At 37.6% G+C, this 15,987-nt stretch overlaps 1 protein-coding gene across 1 annotated transcript in view; it reads right to left on the bottom strand.

Moving 5' to 3' along the window:
• Positions 1-408: 408 nt before the first annotated feature.
• LOC108264075 (WD repeat-containing protein 49) overlaps positions 409-15,987 on the bottom strand; it is a 51,193-nt gene continuing 35,614 nt past the window's right edge. The window contains exons 12-19 of the mRNA XM_017465379.3: positions 13,466-13,567; positions 12,181-12,303; positions 11,845-12,032; positions 4,664-4,861; positions 3,471-3,658; positions 944-1,068; positions 529-675; positions 409-422 (exon numbers count right to left, since the gene is read on the bottom strand). Coding sequence (XP_017320868.2) covers positions 409-422; positions 529-675; positions 944-1,068; positions 3,471-3,658; positions 4,664-4,861; positions 11,845-12,032; positions 12,181-12,303; positions 13,466-13,567 — 1,085 coding nt within the window. The remainder of the gene's footprint in view (positions 423-528; positions 676-943; positions 1,069-3,470; positions 3,659-4,663; positions 4,862-11,844; positions 12,033-12,180; positions 12,304-13,465; positions 13,568-15,987) is intronic.

Raw genomic sequence — 15,987 nt, 5'->3', positions numbered from 1 at the left:
AAATGGTTCATGTGTTTCTACTCTAGTAGTAAGATTGTTGTTGGATTTATATTGAAAAATGTATGTTTGACCTTATACTGAAAAATGCCATTAAATATTTTTTTTTAGAATAACAGTGCATGGCATTTTCTTGATGGAATTCCTAAATGTTTTCTCCCGAGAGCATCTTCAAATTTAAGTCGTTATTTTAATGCCTTCGTTTTATTAAGAGACTTGGTTTTATTAAATAAGCAAATTTATGTTTAGCATATTTAGTTAGACAAAGTCTCATTTGCATCAATAAATGCAAAATATCACATAGTAATATCAGTATCTCTTGTTTGTTGTTATTGTTGTTGTTTTTATTACCCTATTCACCTGTAGGATCTTGCCTTAAAACAGCTCTATTTTTTTTTTTTTTATTTTGCCTCACTTATAAGTTGCTGTAGATAAAATAAAATAAAAAAGTCAGCCAAATAAGTAAATAAACATAAATTGAAATGTAGATTAAGCAAATGAAAGCACTGGTTAATTGTGAATATACCCTACTTTCTCCAGTCACAGGAAGAGGTGGAGGAGTTGGAGAGGATGAATCCCACATCTTCCCAAAATATAAATGAGGATTGATGGTGAAGTCAGGTTTGCTTAGCTCTCCTAGTGAAGCCAGTTCCTCAACTCGGAGTTTGCTGAACACCCCTTCGGATATACATAGTAACATTTAGGCAAGTATTACATGAGAAAGGAAAAAAAAAAGCAGTAAATCTCAGGAAACTCTTTAGGCTCTGTCTGAAAAATTAAATACAATTGGTCATGGTAGTGGAACCGATTGTAGTTAAACCATAAACACAACTTTTAAAATACCATTTCAGCATTTATACAGTGACAAAGGGGAACTGTGGGGAGTGTAACCCTGCAAACTCGTACATAAACAAAAAAATGTAGGAGAGAATAAACTGTGACTGACCAATAGTGGTATCACAGACACCATTAACATTTTGAGGCTGTGTGCTTTCATTCTGCTGGATCAAAGCTCTGTGGATTCTTCTGGATCTCTGCCCTGTGGTGTCATCATCAAGGGTATTGTGTTGCCTAGAACACAATATATACAATGATAACGAGCTGGTGGTGAGTTCCATTAAAATTTGACAGAACTGCTACTCTGACCATGGAGTATGCTGAGCCACCACTGCCCTGGTTGGGATGGCAGTCCATAGCAATGCACTACAAAACACAATTTCCCACATTAATTCACACCTAGGGGAAATTTATAATAGGTGAAAGAAAACCTGAGGGAATCCCACATGGACATGGGGAGAATACGCAAAACTCCAGGCTCATGACTGAATACAATACTGTATTTTAAAATGTGATTTATTCTACTTTCTATGCCGCTTCTTTGAAAACCATATGTATAATGACTTACAAATCATTATAACTCTTTATGAAAAGTCTTTACAGTTTGTAGTGTTGTTTATAATGTATTTATTACTTGTTAAAAGAAATATAAGTATTGTATGTAACACATTATATCATCATTATATCTTCTTATGATGCACTATGCAAAGTGGGGCTTGGTGATGTAACATGAACAGTACTTAATAATGTATAATAAAAAATTTCTTTATTATAATTAATAAAAATTAATTATAACCATTTGTATATAACAATTATGCCATTTGAATGCATTATAACATGATATAAACATGTTCATAGTTTATAATAGATTTATAGAAACTGTTTCCACTTTATAGCATAGATTAATGTAAGATGTTGTATCACCACATGTTTTAAGCTACAGTTACTGTGTAACCACAAAAAAAGAACTCTGTTCACTATTTCCAAGTCAAAATCAATTGGTTGGATGTGATTATCACAAAATCAAATGTGGCCACTGGATTTAAAGAACAAAGTTAATGGAGGAGTACATTTCCATATATGTTTTTTTATGGGTGTCTACAATGTAATGAAATGACTGTAAACAGCAAAATCTGAAACATGATAGAATACAAAGGTGTGTAGTAGAAGATTATTGGTCCAGCATCTCACTGTATCAACAGACCTATGGTTTTACCTTTACTGCTGCTGATTGGCTGATGTTTTTTTTTTTTTTTCTCATAATGACATGACATCGTACAGTTCTGAAGTGAAAGTATCTGGACTGAATTCTGCCAAAATGAGATGAGGCTACTGAGTTCAAGGAACAAAGGAAATGACAAAATGTCATTTCACGTTTTTATTCAAGTTCTGAAGCCTAAGTAATGAATTTGGCTGGTAATTTTAAACTTAACTTCCTGCTGCTTTATTAAAGAACATGGCAGCTTTCCATCAGAGAGTTCAGCCAATGTGCAACAATTCTTCACTACACACGTAGAGAAGAGATTACACCACACACTCACTACAGTGATCGTGCTGCTTTTGTTTATCACTGAGAACATGTTATGAAATGGATAATTCATTATAATCAATCACGTACTTCATAAGATGGGCAAAAAGTTAATGAAACTACTATTCTGTCACTTTTTTAAAGAAAGTACACATTAAGAACATTGACAGTAAGGCCATTTCTAAGCAGATGAGTGTGAAACAGTGAATGGAAGTACACACATGCAAAGCACACACACCCATACACATTTTTGATTGGATTTTCCATAATCAGCATCAAATCAGCTGCTAACAGTGACAGACAGAGAAGGAAAGAGTATTTAATTTACTTTTTCAATCACCCAGATGTGAAAACATTAATGAGCTTGCATGGGAATCATGGAATAAAAGCTCTCAAGTGGAAATGAGCCATCTGCTGGCATTTACCCAACATCTGTCTGGTTCCTATTTATCCCATATTAAATGAGAGAAAAGGAAGAGGGAGAACTAGCTGGCTGGAAAGTACCTGAGATAAAGAGAGATAGAGCAGAGAGAAGGCTAAAAACACAGTAAGGAAAGAGACAGAGGTGGTGCAAACTGAGGGGACAAAGAGAGATAGACAGAATGAGTGAAAGAAAAGATACTGGAAAGAGATAAAAGAGATGAAGTAAGTTATAGAAAGGAGGAGAAAAAAAGAAAGACAAAAGGAGGACATGAACTCAAGAGAGATAGAGAGCTGGGGTATGAAAGAAATATGGCTGCATAAACGGGGAGACAGATATAAACAAAGGAGTGATATGAAGGTGGGAGGAGAGAGTGGAGAGAAAACAAAAGATGTACAAAGGGAAAAAAAAGAGATATGGTGAGAGATAGGAAGGACACAGCCAAGAAAAAGGAATGGGAGGAACAGGTGGAGAGATGATGAATGGATAGGGAGAGAGAAAAGAGAAAAGCAAGAAAAAAGAAAGGAGGAGGTGAAGAGGAATAAGGGAGGGTGGCAGGGAGGAAAATAAAGGAGGGAGAAAGACATGGAGTGATGACAATGTTGTTGTTGACTTGTACACTTTGTGCCAGCATCTCTTCTTCACTGCTCAACATCATACACACACACACACACACACCTTACTCACAGTGTGTAATCTTTCTCCTCCTCAGTGTGTGTATTGCTCTCTGATCTCTCAGCATGTTGGGAGCTCTGTCCAGGCTGTGTTTCCTGTAGATCTGTTTCTGTCCCACTCTCTGTGGTAACCTCTGTGCTCACTTCCTGCTCTCTCCTCACAAACACTTCACTGATTCCCACCAGGTTCCAGTGCACGTCCTGAAAGAAAAGCTGGCTCTATTATTGCAAAATGTATTCATGTCATCACCAAGACTTAATATCCTAACAGAGCTTTCAGTGGTCCCTCTGATCCTAGATATAGGAAAGCAGTAGATGTTGCATTAGCCATCATTGCTAGCTAGTGTAACCAATCACCTCATCCAACTTATTGGAAGGAGAGGGATTTGATTGTAAGCCAGTTAAAGTTTATGTTGAGATGCATGTCTATCCTGATAAAATCAGTTTCTGACCTTAATATTATAAGGTCTATATGGGTGAAAGTGCTATTTTGAGATATGGGACAGTTTTTGAACACTAGCCAAATATAACATCAAATAGTGTTTGGTTTGTAAGGATCTATCTGTCTGTTTCTTATTAAGCAGTCTCTTAGTCTCACTAATAAATATTAACAAACTCAACAGAGGAAAAACTTTTTGAGTGAATTTGTTGTATTTTCCTGAATGTATAACCTAATATCTAAAATACAAATAAAAATCACTTTTAAAATCTGAAGTTGTTCCTAAATATTTTTACCATGAAATAATATTGCAAACCAGTACAATAGACCTGTACAGTACCTGTTTTGTACACTTAATTTCTATTACTGTAATGGAGCATACAGTATGTTCATCCTGGATGATGATTGGCTGGCAGATAGAACCTTGTAAAACTAAATTTATCTGCAAGTTTGGAGATACTTTGGAAAATTAACACTTCAGGACAATAATGTGCCCCCACCCCGACCCCTCCATGATCAAGTTTATGTGGTTACCTCATTTTCGACCAAAATGCCAGACAGAACCTTACAATACTAAAGTCATCATATCCAAAGCAATAGCTAATAACTTAATAAGTTATAGATAATGTAAATGGTTTTAAATAATTAGGAAAATCTAGGAAACTGTTTGGCAAATTTATGTAGCTAGTGTTAATTTACTACATACCTCCTTTACTGGGACTGACAAGCACAAACGCTGTGCCTATTTTACACAGAGTGAAACTAACCTGTCCAAATGTCCCTATAGTTCCTCCAGGCAGGAAGCTGAGAGCCAGACTGCAATCAGCCGAGGCACTGAGGAGAAAGAGACGGCCACTATGGACGCATATTTCCAAGTGAGTGATGCAGTCAACATGAGGGTGGAGGCTCGATAGCATCTCTGGCGCCTGATTGATTACACTCTCAGATGGTTGGAGACAATATTTCTGAAACAAAAGAAGAACCGGGAGAGATGATGTGTTTCATTACCGTTTTAAACACCCTGTCATCAACTTTAACTCAGAAGTGTGTATCATCTTTGTTATCCAAACTTAAGGAAGCGTGTGTAGTGCGCACTCAAAATCTGAAGGTAGAACAACAGAGCTCAAGTGATTTCATCTGATGTTTACACACTCAGGCTGACAAAAATGTGCAAGCTGATTTACTAACAGGGGCTAAGATTAAGTCTTTCATATGAGCAAAAAAAAAAAAAACATGCCCGTCTCACATATTCGCACTACTGAATATGTTTGCGGTGTTTTGATCTAAAGGTGTAACTTAGAGCAGAGTCTATGCAAATTGATTAATTTAGAAACCATGATGTGATTTGAAACTCTCTTTGGGAATGGTGATTTTGTGTGCAAATTCATGTCCAATATGCATGTATTAATTTTGCAGAAGCTTGTTTCTGTCAGATTTTCAGAATGGATCTTGGAAAAATTATGGGCTCAATTTCCTTCATGCTCATGGACAGAGTCTGCTTGATAACCCACTAGCATGATCAATCAATCAATCACTTTATTTATAAAGCACAATAAAAATAACACTAGTTGACCATTGTGATGCACAACCAACTACAAAAACTACAATATCCTAAAAAGAAAAAGTACAACCCCACATAAATGACAATGTCTTTGAAAAATATATGCTGTAAATTCAAAGACACACCCTAGCAATGTTACTGAGCTGCACCTGATGCTTAATAACGCTTTTTTGATTACACTTACAGGGAGGGTTTTTTTTTTTTTTTTTTTTTCTAACATATCCTGGCAGGTTCCTCTTGTTGCCCAGTTGGTGGATATTAGCACAGAAAATTATGAACATTTATAAGTATGGCTTTAAAATCCTCAGAAATCTTGTCAGGTTAGCTTGTGTTCGCTATCTGAAAACATGAATTCTCATAACTTTCTCTTTTCCTACTTCAAGGCCAATTATGGACTGATTTTTTTTTTTTTTTATGTGTGGTCTTGGGGGAATAAAACTAAATCTGAACACAGACAATCAATTGTAAGAGTTTTGAAATATTACAGCTATAAACAGCTTCAATTGCCATTTTGAAAAAGAAATTGCATCAGACTAAAGCAATGCCTTCTGGCAGTGTTGCCATGTGCATGTACTTTCCTGCTTGAGTTATTATTCTTTCTTTGTTTGTAAGATGGTCATTTTGAATAAAACATACTTACCCTCAATTCATTACATAACATTTAGATGACACTTTTTTCTATATTTATCACAGTTTACAACAAATCTAATCAGAGGTCAGAGGGTGTTGATTAATTTTCTATAACATGACTCTGAAAGTAGTCCTGGTGATAACTGAAAGTATGGGTTTATATTAATGCATTCATTTTAACATGTTATTGTTTCTATACAGTGGATATAAAAAGCCTACCCCTGTTAAAATTGCAGGTGGTTTTCTGTTCTTTAGCTTTTTTCCACTTTCATTACCTAACCAATGACATTCAAACTCAAGTTCAAAAGTAATTATCATACAGCTGTCATCGATGAAGTGATTCTGATTAACTCCAAACAAAGATCAGCTGTTTCTGTAGGATTTTCTTGACATCTTCTTGGTTTCATCAGACTGTTGAAGCCAAAGTCTGCAAAGCATGAGCTTACAATGCATGTATCGCATCTCATTGTTGAAAATTATTGATCAGGAGAGGGGTACAAAATAATTTCCAAAACATTAGATGTACCATGGAACACTGAAGGCCATCATCAACAAGTTAAGAAATAAAAAGGCACTACAGTGACATCACCAAGAACAAGACATCCCTCCAAAATTGTTGAAAGCACAAGACAAACACTTAGTGGGGAGACTGCCAAAAAACCTACAGCAACATTAAAGGAGCTGCAGGAATATTTGTTAAGTACTGGTCATACCCTGCATGTGACAATAACCTATTCTTTTCTTCACATGTCTGGCCTATGGGGTAGGCTGGCTAGACAGAAGCCCTTTCTCACAAAAAGAAAGTCCAAGCCCACCTAATCACCTCAAATCATGTGTCAAACTGTGTTATAGACTGATGAGACCAAGGTAGACTCTTTTGAGCATAATTCTAAAAGATATGTTTGGCACAAAAATAAGACAGCTTATCAGCCAAAGGACACTATACCCGTGGTGAAGCATGGTGGTGGCAGCATTGTGCTATGGGGCTGCTTTTCTGCTTCTTCATCTATTTTTGACAAAATCTGCAGACCTCTGTTAGACATCTGAACATGACAAATTTCAACTTTCAGCACAATAACGACCCAAAGCACAAATCCAAGTCAACAACAGGTGATGGAAGATCAATGTTTTGGAATGGCCCAGTCAGTACCCAGATTTAAATCTTATTATTCTATTCTATTATCACATTATGATTTATATGGGTTAAAAAAAATAATAATTATATCACAAAAACTCACAATTTTAACAGTAGTGTGTAGGATTTTTTATATCCACTGGTAACAACCATTTTACAGGCATGTCTGTATTGAATACTGCATGGAAATAATGATGATGTAAATGAATGGATCATTTAAAATGTGCTGTTATTAATATGTTGAAGCTTCTTGTAAGGAGACATTTATTTAACATTTATGGAAGGAGTCTCCAGAGTCAGTACTTTGTCACAGTCAGTAAGTTTTCTGCCACCGGAATATCTTCAGGACTTGGTGCTTCCCGGTTTCTCAGTAACACAACAAACTGTTGTGTTATGGCATTAACACATTTTCCTCATTAACTTCAAGAGACAGGAAAAAAGAGAGCCTGGTAAAGGGAACAACTGTTTATAGCTGCTTGAATGTAAGTAATAATAAGAACTAACCTGTCTTGTGCACATTCCTTGACATTAAATGTAATTATAAATGGTTAAAAGTATTATGTGTCTTCTTTAATGAATAAAAAAAATTTAGTAAAAGTAGTCCTTGCTAGAGGACTCAGACCTTCCCGACTGAATCAGAGATTATACAGAGGCAGAACCAGAATGAATGAAACAGAATTACCTTTGATCTGGCCTACATCAACAGGAAGATTTACATTAGAATAAGAATAAGAGGAATTACATTAAAACACCTTAGTTCTTTTTCCTGCTTAGAAATGTTCTCAGTGGAGGTTTTAGTACACTGGCAGTTAATAAGAATCAGTTTGTGCCACAGCCACAGAGACAACATGTCAGCCTGTAAAGCAATTATATCTGACGAGCAGGCCCAAATGTGAGGCTGCAAATTATCACGAGCTATTGAAGCAGTAAAATGAAAGCTAACACGTGATTTATCGTCATTGAGGAGAGCTGTTATACTTCACAGAAAGTTATGAGGAGTTGACAAACACCCTGCTCTCCCTTCATCAATCATGCTGGTTCTGCTGACAGGCTCCATTTGTGGCTCAAGGACAGAAAATTGTGTCCTTCAGACATGATGACTAGAGGAGGGAGTGTTGCTCCTGCACAAAACATCACTGATGAATGTGCTATCAGTATATATGTGTATAAATTTGCTATTAGAGATGTCTGAAGGAAAGCTGAATCCGTGATTGCTCTCTAATGAGGTCAATGTAGGACTTTTTGTAGATACACAGTCTAAATAATTTCTTTCCTTTCAAGTGGACTGGGTTAATTTTGGGTCAGGCTTGCATAAGCATTTCTCTTACAATTCACAAGGCTGGCATCTCCTATGCCTTACACGTTGACACTGAAAATGTAAATATTTCACTAAATAAATGTGAAAATGTTCTTATTTAATTTTTAATCTTGTCTAGGCTATCGTCCTGCAAATATCACACTGGGCAAGGAGCCAGTAATGATAAAAATGGCCAATCTGTCTGAAGATATCTATAACCTTGCTAGTTTAGTGCGATTTCCTCAGACAGTAAATGTTTGACCTTGATCAAGTTATTGGATTGTTACTTGCTGCACTGCAAGAGATATAAGCCTAATCAGTTCAGTTTGTAATCAGATACCAGCTATCAAAATGTCCATTTTGATCCTGCACCTGAGACAGACTGGAATATTTAATTGCAAATTTCTCCTTTTCCAAGGCTGGCACACATATGCTTTCATTTCAGCCAAATCCTGGTGCAGTCTCCTCTTTGGTGTGGTTTGTTTAGGCAGGTGTGAACACAGCAATCACACTTAGGTGCCGACCAAATAATTGGCCCAGGGCCACCTGAGAGAGAATGGATTTGGTCAGTGTTGCCAATTTAATGACTTTGTCACTATTTTTGGTGAACTTTAGAGACTTTTTGAGTAGACATTAGCGATTGTCCTGCAATCAATATGGCCTTCCAGTTCACATCACAGCTTCTGGTTATACAAGTTGACATAGCAGGTTCAGTCCAATCACTGATCAGCATTGTTTGTCCTATCCACACACTTCTTTGTTCTTCATTTTAAACTCTATTCTTGGCTATATTTGCAGTAAGAAAAAGTATAAGTAATAAAATATTTTATCTATCCCTAACCTTAACCCTAACTATTTTCCTTAGTGTCTATTTCTACTCTAACTACTCGCATCCACTGCTTCTTTTTGTCTGTGATCTTAATTGAAATTATAGTATTTTGTGAATACGTAAATAGGTAGTTTGTGGTGCTGTCTTCTTTCTATAAAAATTATAATCTATTATTTTCTATTCGGATAAAACTCTATTCTGTTTCTCTATACTGATCACCCACAACATTAAAACCACTGTCAGGTGAAGTGAATAACAATGACTAGCTTGTTACACTGGCATCTGTCAAGGGGCGGAATATATCAGGCAGCAAGTGAACAGTAAGATCTCAAAGTTGATGTGTTGGCAGAAGTAAAAATGGGCAAGCGTAAGGATCTGAGCGACTTTGACAGCCCAAATTGTGATGGCTAGACATCTGGGTTAGAGCATCTCCAAAAAGGCGGGTCTTGTGGGGTGTCCCTGGTATGCAGTTGTTAGTACCACTTTTGGTAGGTACTAACTACTGCATACCAGGGACACCCCACAAGACTTTTTGAGCATGTATTAGATCCTCTAAATACAGTAGGGAACAATGATTTTGGTCTGCTTACAAGTGAACAATAATGCAGTTTAACTGTAGTGAGAACATAATTTGACCCTGTGATGTTGTGTATTAGTAACAAATGAGCTAAACCAGACATTCACATAATTATTTAATCAGTTACTTAGCACTGACTCCATGTTCTCCATGACCAGTTGCTTTCAGTGAGTACATGATTTCCAAAGATTTTTACTGCTGAATTTCCAATGCATTTTCAGTCCCACTCCTTCTAACAATGTTTTTTGGTTGCCTTTTGGAGATATATAAAATATATTAAAAAAACATTGTATTGCCTGGGACATTTGAGGTATGGCATATCATTGATTGCTATATTGCTGTCCTCTAAAGACTGCTTGACATTTTAGTTCATGGACATGTTGAAGGTTTGTGAATCCTTTAGAATTTTCTATATATGACCTATAACATCGTCAGATCTTTGCACAAGTAGACAAATAGATCCAATTAAACAAGTGAGACAAAAATATTATACTTGGTCAGTTATTTATTGAGGAAAATTATGCAACATTACATATTTGTGAGTGGCAAAATATGTGAACCTTTGCTTTCAGTATCTGGTGTGACCCCCTTGTGTAGAAATAAATGCAACTAAACATGACCAGTAACTGCTTATCAGTCCTGCACATCAGCTTGGAGGAATTTTAGCCCATTCCTCAGTACAAAACAGCTTCAACTCTGGGATGGTGGTGGATTTCCTCAATGAACTGCTTGCTTCAGGTCTTTCCACTACATTTCAAAATGTTCTTTTTGGAGAGCAGTGGCTTTCATCTTGCAATTCTACTATGCACAACATTGTTGTTCAGTGTTCTTCTGATGGTGGACTAATGAATATTAACATTAGCCAATGTGAGAGAGGCCTTTAGTTGGGTTCCTTTGTGACCTCACAGACTATTACATGTTTTGTTCTTGGAGTGATTTTTGTTGGTTGACCACTGGGTTTTGTAACAGTAGTCTTAAATGTCCTCCATTTGTACACAATCTGTCTGAATGTGGATTGGTGGAATCCAAACTCTTTAGAGATGGTTTTGTAACCTTTTCCTGCCTGATGAGCATCAACAACATTTTCTGAAGTCCTCAGAAATCTTCTTTGTTCATGCCATGGTATACTTTCACAAATATGTGTTGTGAAGACCAGACTCTGATAGATCCTTGTTCTTTAAATAAAACAGGGTGCTCACTCACACCTGACTGGCATCCCATTGATTGAAAACACCTGACTCTAATTTCACCTTCAAATTAAACTGCTAAACCTAGAGGTTCCCATACTTTTGCTGCTCACAGATATGTAATATTGGATTGTTTTCCTCAGTAAATAAATGACCAAGTAAAATAACTGTCTCCTTTGTTTAATTGGGATCTCTTCGTCTACATTGAGGACTGGTATGAAAATATGTTGTTGTTTTAGGTCATATTTATGCCAATGTATAGAAAATTCTAAAGGGTTCACAAACTGTCAAGCACCCCTGTAGGTCATAGGGTCGACATTCTGTATTGCCACTCAGATAAAACTCATCACTACAGGGATGGTGGAGCAGGTCAGAGGTCACCCCAGCTCTGATTTACTTTCAACATTTTGAAGGTTATCTAGAGATGAGGGTGTTATAGCAAAATGTTAAGTTCCATAGTCTTTCATAATTCACATCTTACACTGCTCTTATTTCATCAGTTATTTAACACTCATGCAAGTTCTTCAAGAATAAATTATTTAAAAATGGAACAAATCATTTTAGTACCCTTAATTGTTGTGGTTTATTATCGACCAACACTTAATATTGGTACACCTCTATACCTTTATTTATCATCCTTACTGCTTTGAGTCTGTAAGAATAAGCTCTTTTAATTGGGTTAGTGACCTCAGGTAGTGTTTGATATCTCATAGAACAAATTAGTTTTGGTACCTGGATGTCCCACACCTTCAGCCCTCCACTCATATCCGCTGTGACCAGGAAACAACTGCTGCCATCTACAGTCATTATAATGGAGTTTGAGCCTTCATGAGCCACAAATTTGCCAACTAATCGAGCATTCACTGTATTCCAGAAACAAACAATGCCTGAAGCTCCACATGACACTAGATCAGCTCCACCTCAAAGAAAAGTCACACAGACATGTTTAATATATTAGTTTGTTTAATTGTGTATTTATGTTGTATTTTGTAAGACATTAATGCTGTGTATTTAGGAGAGATTATTGTAATATGTGCTTTCTGAAAGATTTCCCTCTCTTTCCATTACCTGTTGCAGCAACTCTTTTTTGCCCTTCCAGAAAGGCCAGTCTGGTCACATAATTCTCTGAGTCTTTTTCACTAGAATTTGCTGTTGGTCGTTTAGTACTGGGAGTACTAGGTAAAGTGCTATCTGCAGTGAAGAACAATGACAGTTTACTCTTACAGTCATTTTAATAAGCTTTATTCATCTTCACTACTTCTGTAGTGTCCAAGAGTTAAAACAACACAAGAACACAATTTTATTTGTATACAATTGTTACATTAGCCGATACCCACCTCCCCTGAGTTCTGAATAGCCATTTCAAATAAAATAAAAATTTTGACAAAAGACATCTATCCATTGTTTGTACAAAATTGTGCCTGTATACTATATACTATTGCAAATCGGAACAAAAAAATGTATAACTTCTACAAGCCTTTTCTTTCTCCAAACCACGTTGCAGGTAATTTTGAGCATTTCGTCCCTGTATTTTATACATGAGTATTCTTTTTAATAATAATGCATTTAACATGAATGCATGTCGTTGGATGCCGCTGTTCATACTGCTTCACATGGAGGCGTAACACACTCCGATGAAAGCGCTATGTCCCCTCCTTCACATACATGAACTCACAAATACCCACAATTGACTATTGCCGCATTGATTGACAGGGGAGAAGGAACATTTTGACATTTTGGTCTCCTGGATGGCTGTGGCATCATCAGGATTTGAACTCACAATCATTGGACAATAGGGCGATTGCTTTTCTGTTGCACCACTCAAGAGACTGCAAATGAAATTTTATGATTGATGGGTTCATTCATGTCCTACGTTGCAGATTGATGCCAAACATGTCTTGACTGGTGGAAAATAATTGAAAAAGTAAAAAGTTTCCATTAAATTTTTTTTTTTACCAAACTACTCATCAGGCAAAAAGGAGAATTCTCTAAGAGGTGTGTTATAAAACATCAATTTATTCATCTTTATTCTCCATTTTATTTTGGTGAGGGTCGTGTTGGATCTGAGGCCTATGCCATGAATACTATGCTCAAGGAGGGAATACACTAGTCCATCACAGGGCACATCATTCAGATGATCAATTAATAATAGTCAATCCACCTACTGCCATTGGGAGAATATGCAAAACAAAACTCTGCACAAACAGTAAACCAAGCTCAGGACTGCAATGGAGACTCTGGGCTAGTTACCTGCTACACCTTACATTGTTATAATATAATATAATTGTTTCTATTTATGTTTATGGGGTTTGTTTGTTTTTTTAAAAAAAAAAAAAAAAAAAAAAAGACACACCTGAGCTGAACTTGCAGTCTTGCTGTTGTGTGTTTTTGTACAGTTTGCGTATGGCATTTTCAGTGCTGTTGTTCCAAACTATAATCTCACCATCACTACCACCTATACAAAACACAATAAAAATAAATCCCAAAATCAACATATATTGTCAAAGCACAATAAAGCTAGAAAGAGAAGTGGTAAAAACAAATGTTAAAATAGCATGGATGTTCTGGATGTTCATTATTTATCCACATAGCAGCCATATTTATTCAAAACTGCCTAACAATTTCCACTGTCATTTCTCTTCACTCTGATGCAGCCTTTATATTCTAATCAGTGAAATTTAACAAATGCTTTCAGTAGCAATGCATCCAAAAATCTGGGTGGTGGAGCTATTTTACTTCACTGGTTAACAGGCTTGGGGAGTAACGGAATACATGAACTGGTAACTGTAAACTATTACAGTTTTGTCAAAAAGCAAAGTAATCAGATTAGACATTTTGAAAAAGAAAAAAAAAATATATATATATATATATATATATATATATATATATATATATATATATATATATATATATATATAAATAAAAAATGGGAATACTATAAGGATTTTTTTTTTCATGCAAAACCAAAGAAATTAAACTTTTGACAGAACACAATAGACAGTTGCTTGATTATAGTTCTGGTTCTCTCTTACCAGTCATGGCTTACATGAGCAACCTACTGGTGCATGCGCAAATAAATTTTGTGCAAAGTTAATTTGGTAGAAATTAACACAAATTGGTCTCTGAAATACTTTTGTTAGGGTAACCATATGTCCTCTTTTTTAGAGACTACATTTCCCATCCTGCACTGCGGCCTGCAAATATGGACTGCAATTCCCAGAACACTTTCACCTTCATTCTAATCACGTACACTTGCATCCAATCTACAGCCCAATCACAGCCATAGTATTTAAGGACTTTCCATTCACTCACTCTTTGTGAAGTAATTGCTCAGTTTCCTTTGTGGTTTGTCATTATCAAGCCTTCCCTCTCTTCCCCGCCCCTCATGAGGTGGTATCCTCTGCTGAGCTCCAACCAGAGGTCAACGTGGTGACCTCATCTCCAGAGCTACAGCCAGAGGTCAATGTGGAGACATCATCTACAGAGCTCCAGCCTGAGACCGATGAGGTGGTCTCCCCTGCCAAGCTCCAGCCGGAGCTCAACGTGGCAACCTCATCTACAGAGCTCCAACCGGAAGTCAACATTTCAACCTCATCTCCAGAGATCCAGCCGGAGGTCAATGTGGCGACCTCATCTCCAGAGCGCTAGCCTGAGACCCACGAGGTGGTCTCCCATGCAGAGCTCCAGCCGTAGGTCAACGTGGCGACCTCAACTACAGAGCTCCAGCCTGAAACCCACGAGGTGGTCTCCTCTGCTGAGCTTCAGCCGGAGGTAAATGTGGCGACCTCAACTCCAAGCTCCAACCTGGGACCAACAATGCGGCCTCCCAAGCCATGTATAAGATCTTTCCCCACCCTCCCTCCTCTACTATGGATCTCGCTCAACCTGCTGATTTGACTGAGGACGCCGCTCAGCTTTCCCATTCAGCTGAGGACGCCGCTCAGCTTCCCTGTTCAGCTGATGCTGTCGCTCAGCCTCCCCATTCGGCCGAGAGTTCCACTTTACCTCCCAGCTCTGCCTTGGACAACACTATACCAGGCTCCTCTTCGGACATCGCTCTGCCACCCTGCCCTGTTGACGACATCATTCTGCCTCCATGCTCCACTGAAGACATCGCTCCTTTTCTCTTCTGCACGACATACGTGTTTCCTCCCTCATGTGTCACAGAGAGCATCGTGCTTCCCTCTGACTTTGCAGAGAGCATCGCTCCCCCCTCAAGCTCCACCTTGAGCTTCCTTCCCCCCGCTGGCTGCATGGTAGCCGTAGCTCCATGCCCAAGAGGACTAGAGATTACATTTCCCATCCTGTACTGCGGCCTACAGTCATGGCAACTGACCTGAGACTAACTGATGCTGAGCAGGATCAGTGAGCATGGTCATTAAAAATGATCGCAAAGTACAGTGAATTCTACCTTGGCTCCTAAACAAAATGTAGACCCTGGCAAGCAAGGGGAAAGGAGGCACACGTGGCTCGGTGCTCACAGAACTGAAATGCTCTTACGCATGCCTGTTTCTCTGCAGAACCACTTCATTGCTCCATGCTCACGGAATCCCTTTGTGTCCTCGCATGTTACCTTTTCCTAATTTGTAATGAACATAACCACTGATAATGCTGTCGCCCTCACAGCCTCTATAAAAGATACTGTTTAAGTGCCATGTGTGCGTTTTTTTTTTTTTAATAAGGCTACTGGCATTGTAGAAAAATACTGTAGTAGCTTCTCTTGATTATTTTCACAAGGGCACAGTTTGTGGTCTGCTTTCCTTTGATTTATATCATTAATCATGAAATATGTCCAGATCACTGTCAGTTTGTGCTGTCTGTTCATTAAAGCAGCAATGTACAGTAGATATGTCACATAGTCTCACCTGGTATATG

This window comes from Ictalurus punctatus, chromosome 4 (genome assembly GCF_001660625.3).
Source record: "Ictalurus punctatus breed USDA103 chromosome 4, Coco_2.0, whole genome shotgun sequence".
Classification (NCBI taxonomy): Eukaryota; Metazoa; Chordata; class Actinopteri; order Siluriformes; family Ictaluridae; genus Ictalurus; species Ictalurus punctatus.
Note: the sequence above shows the minus strand (reverse complement) of the source record. Positions and strands in the feature narration are given on the sequence as shown.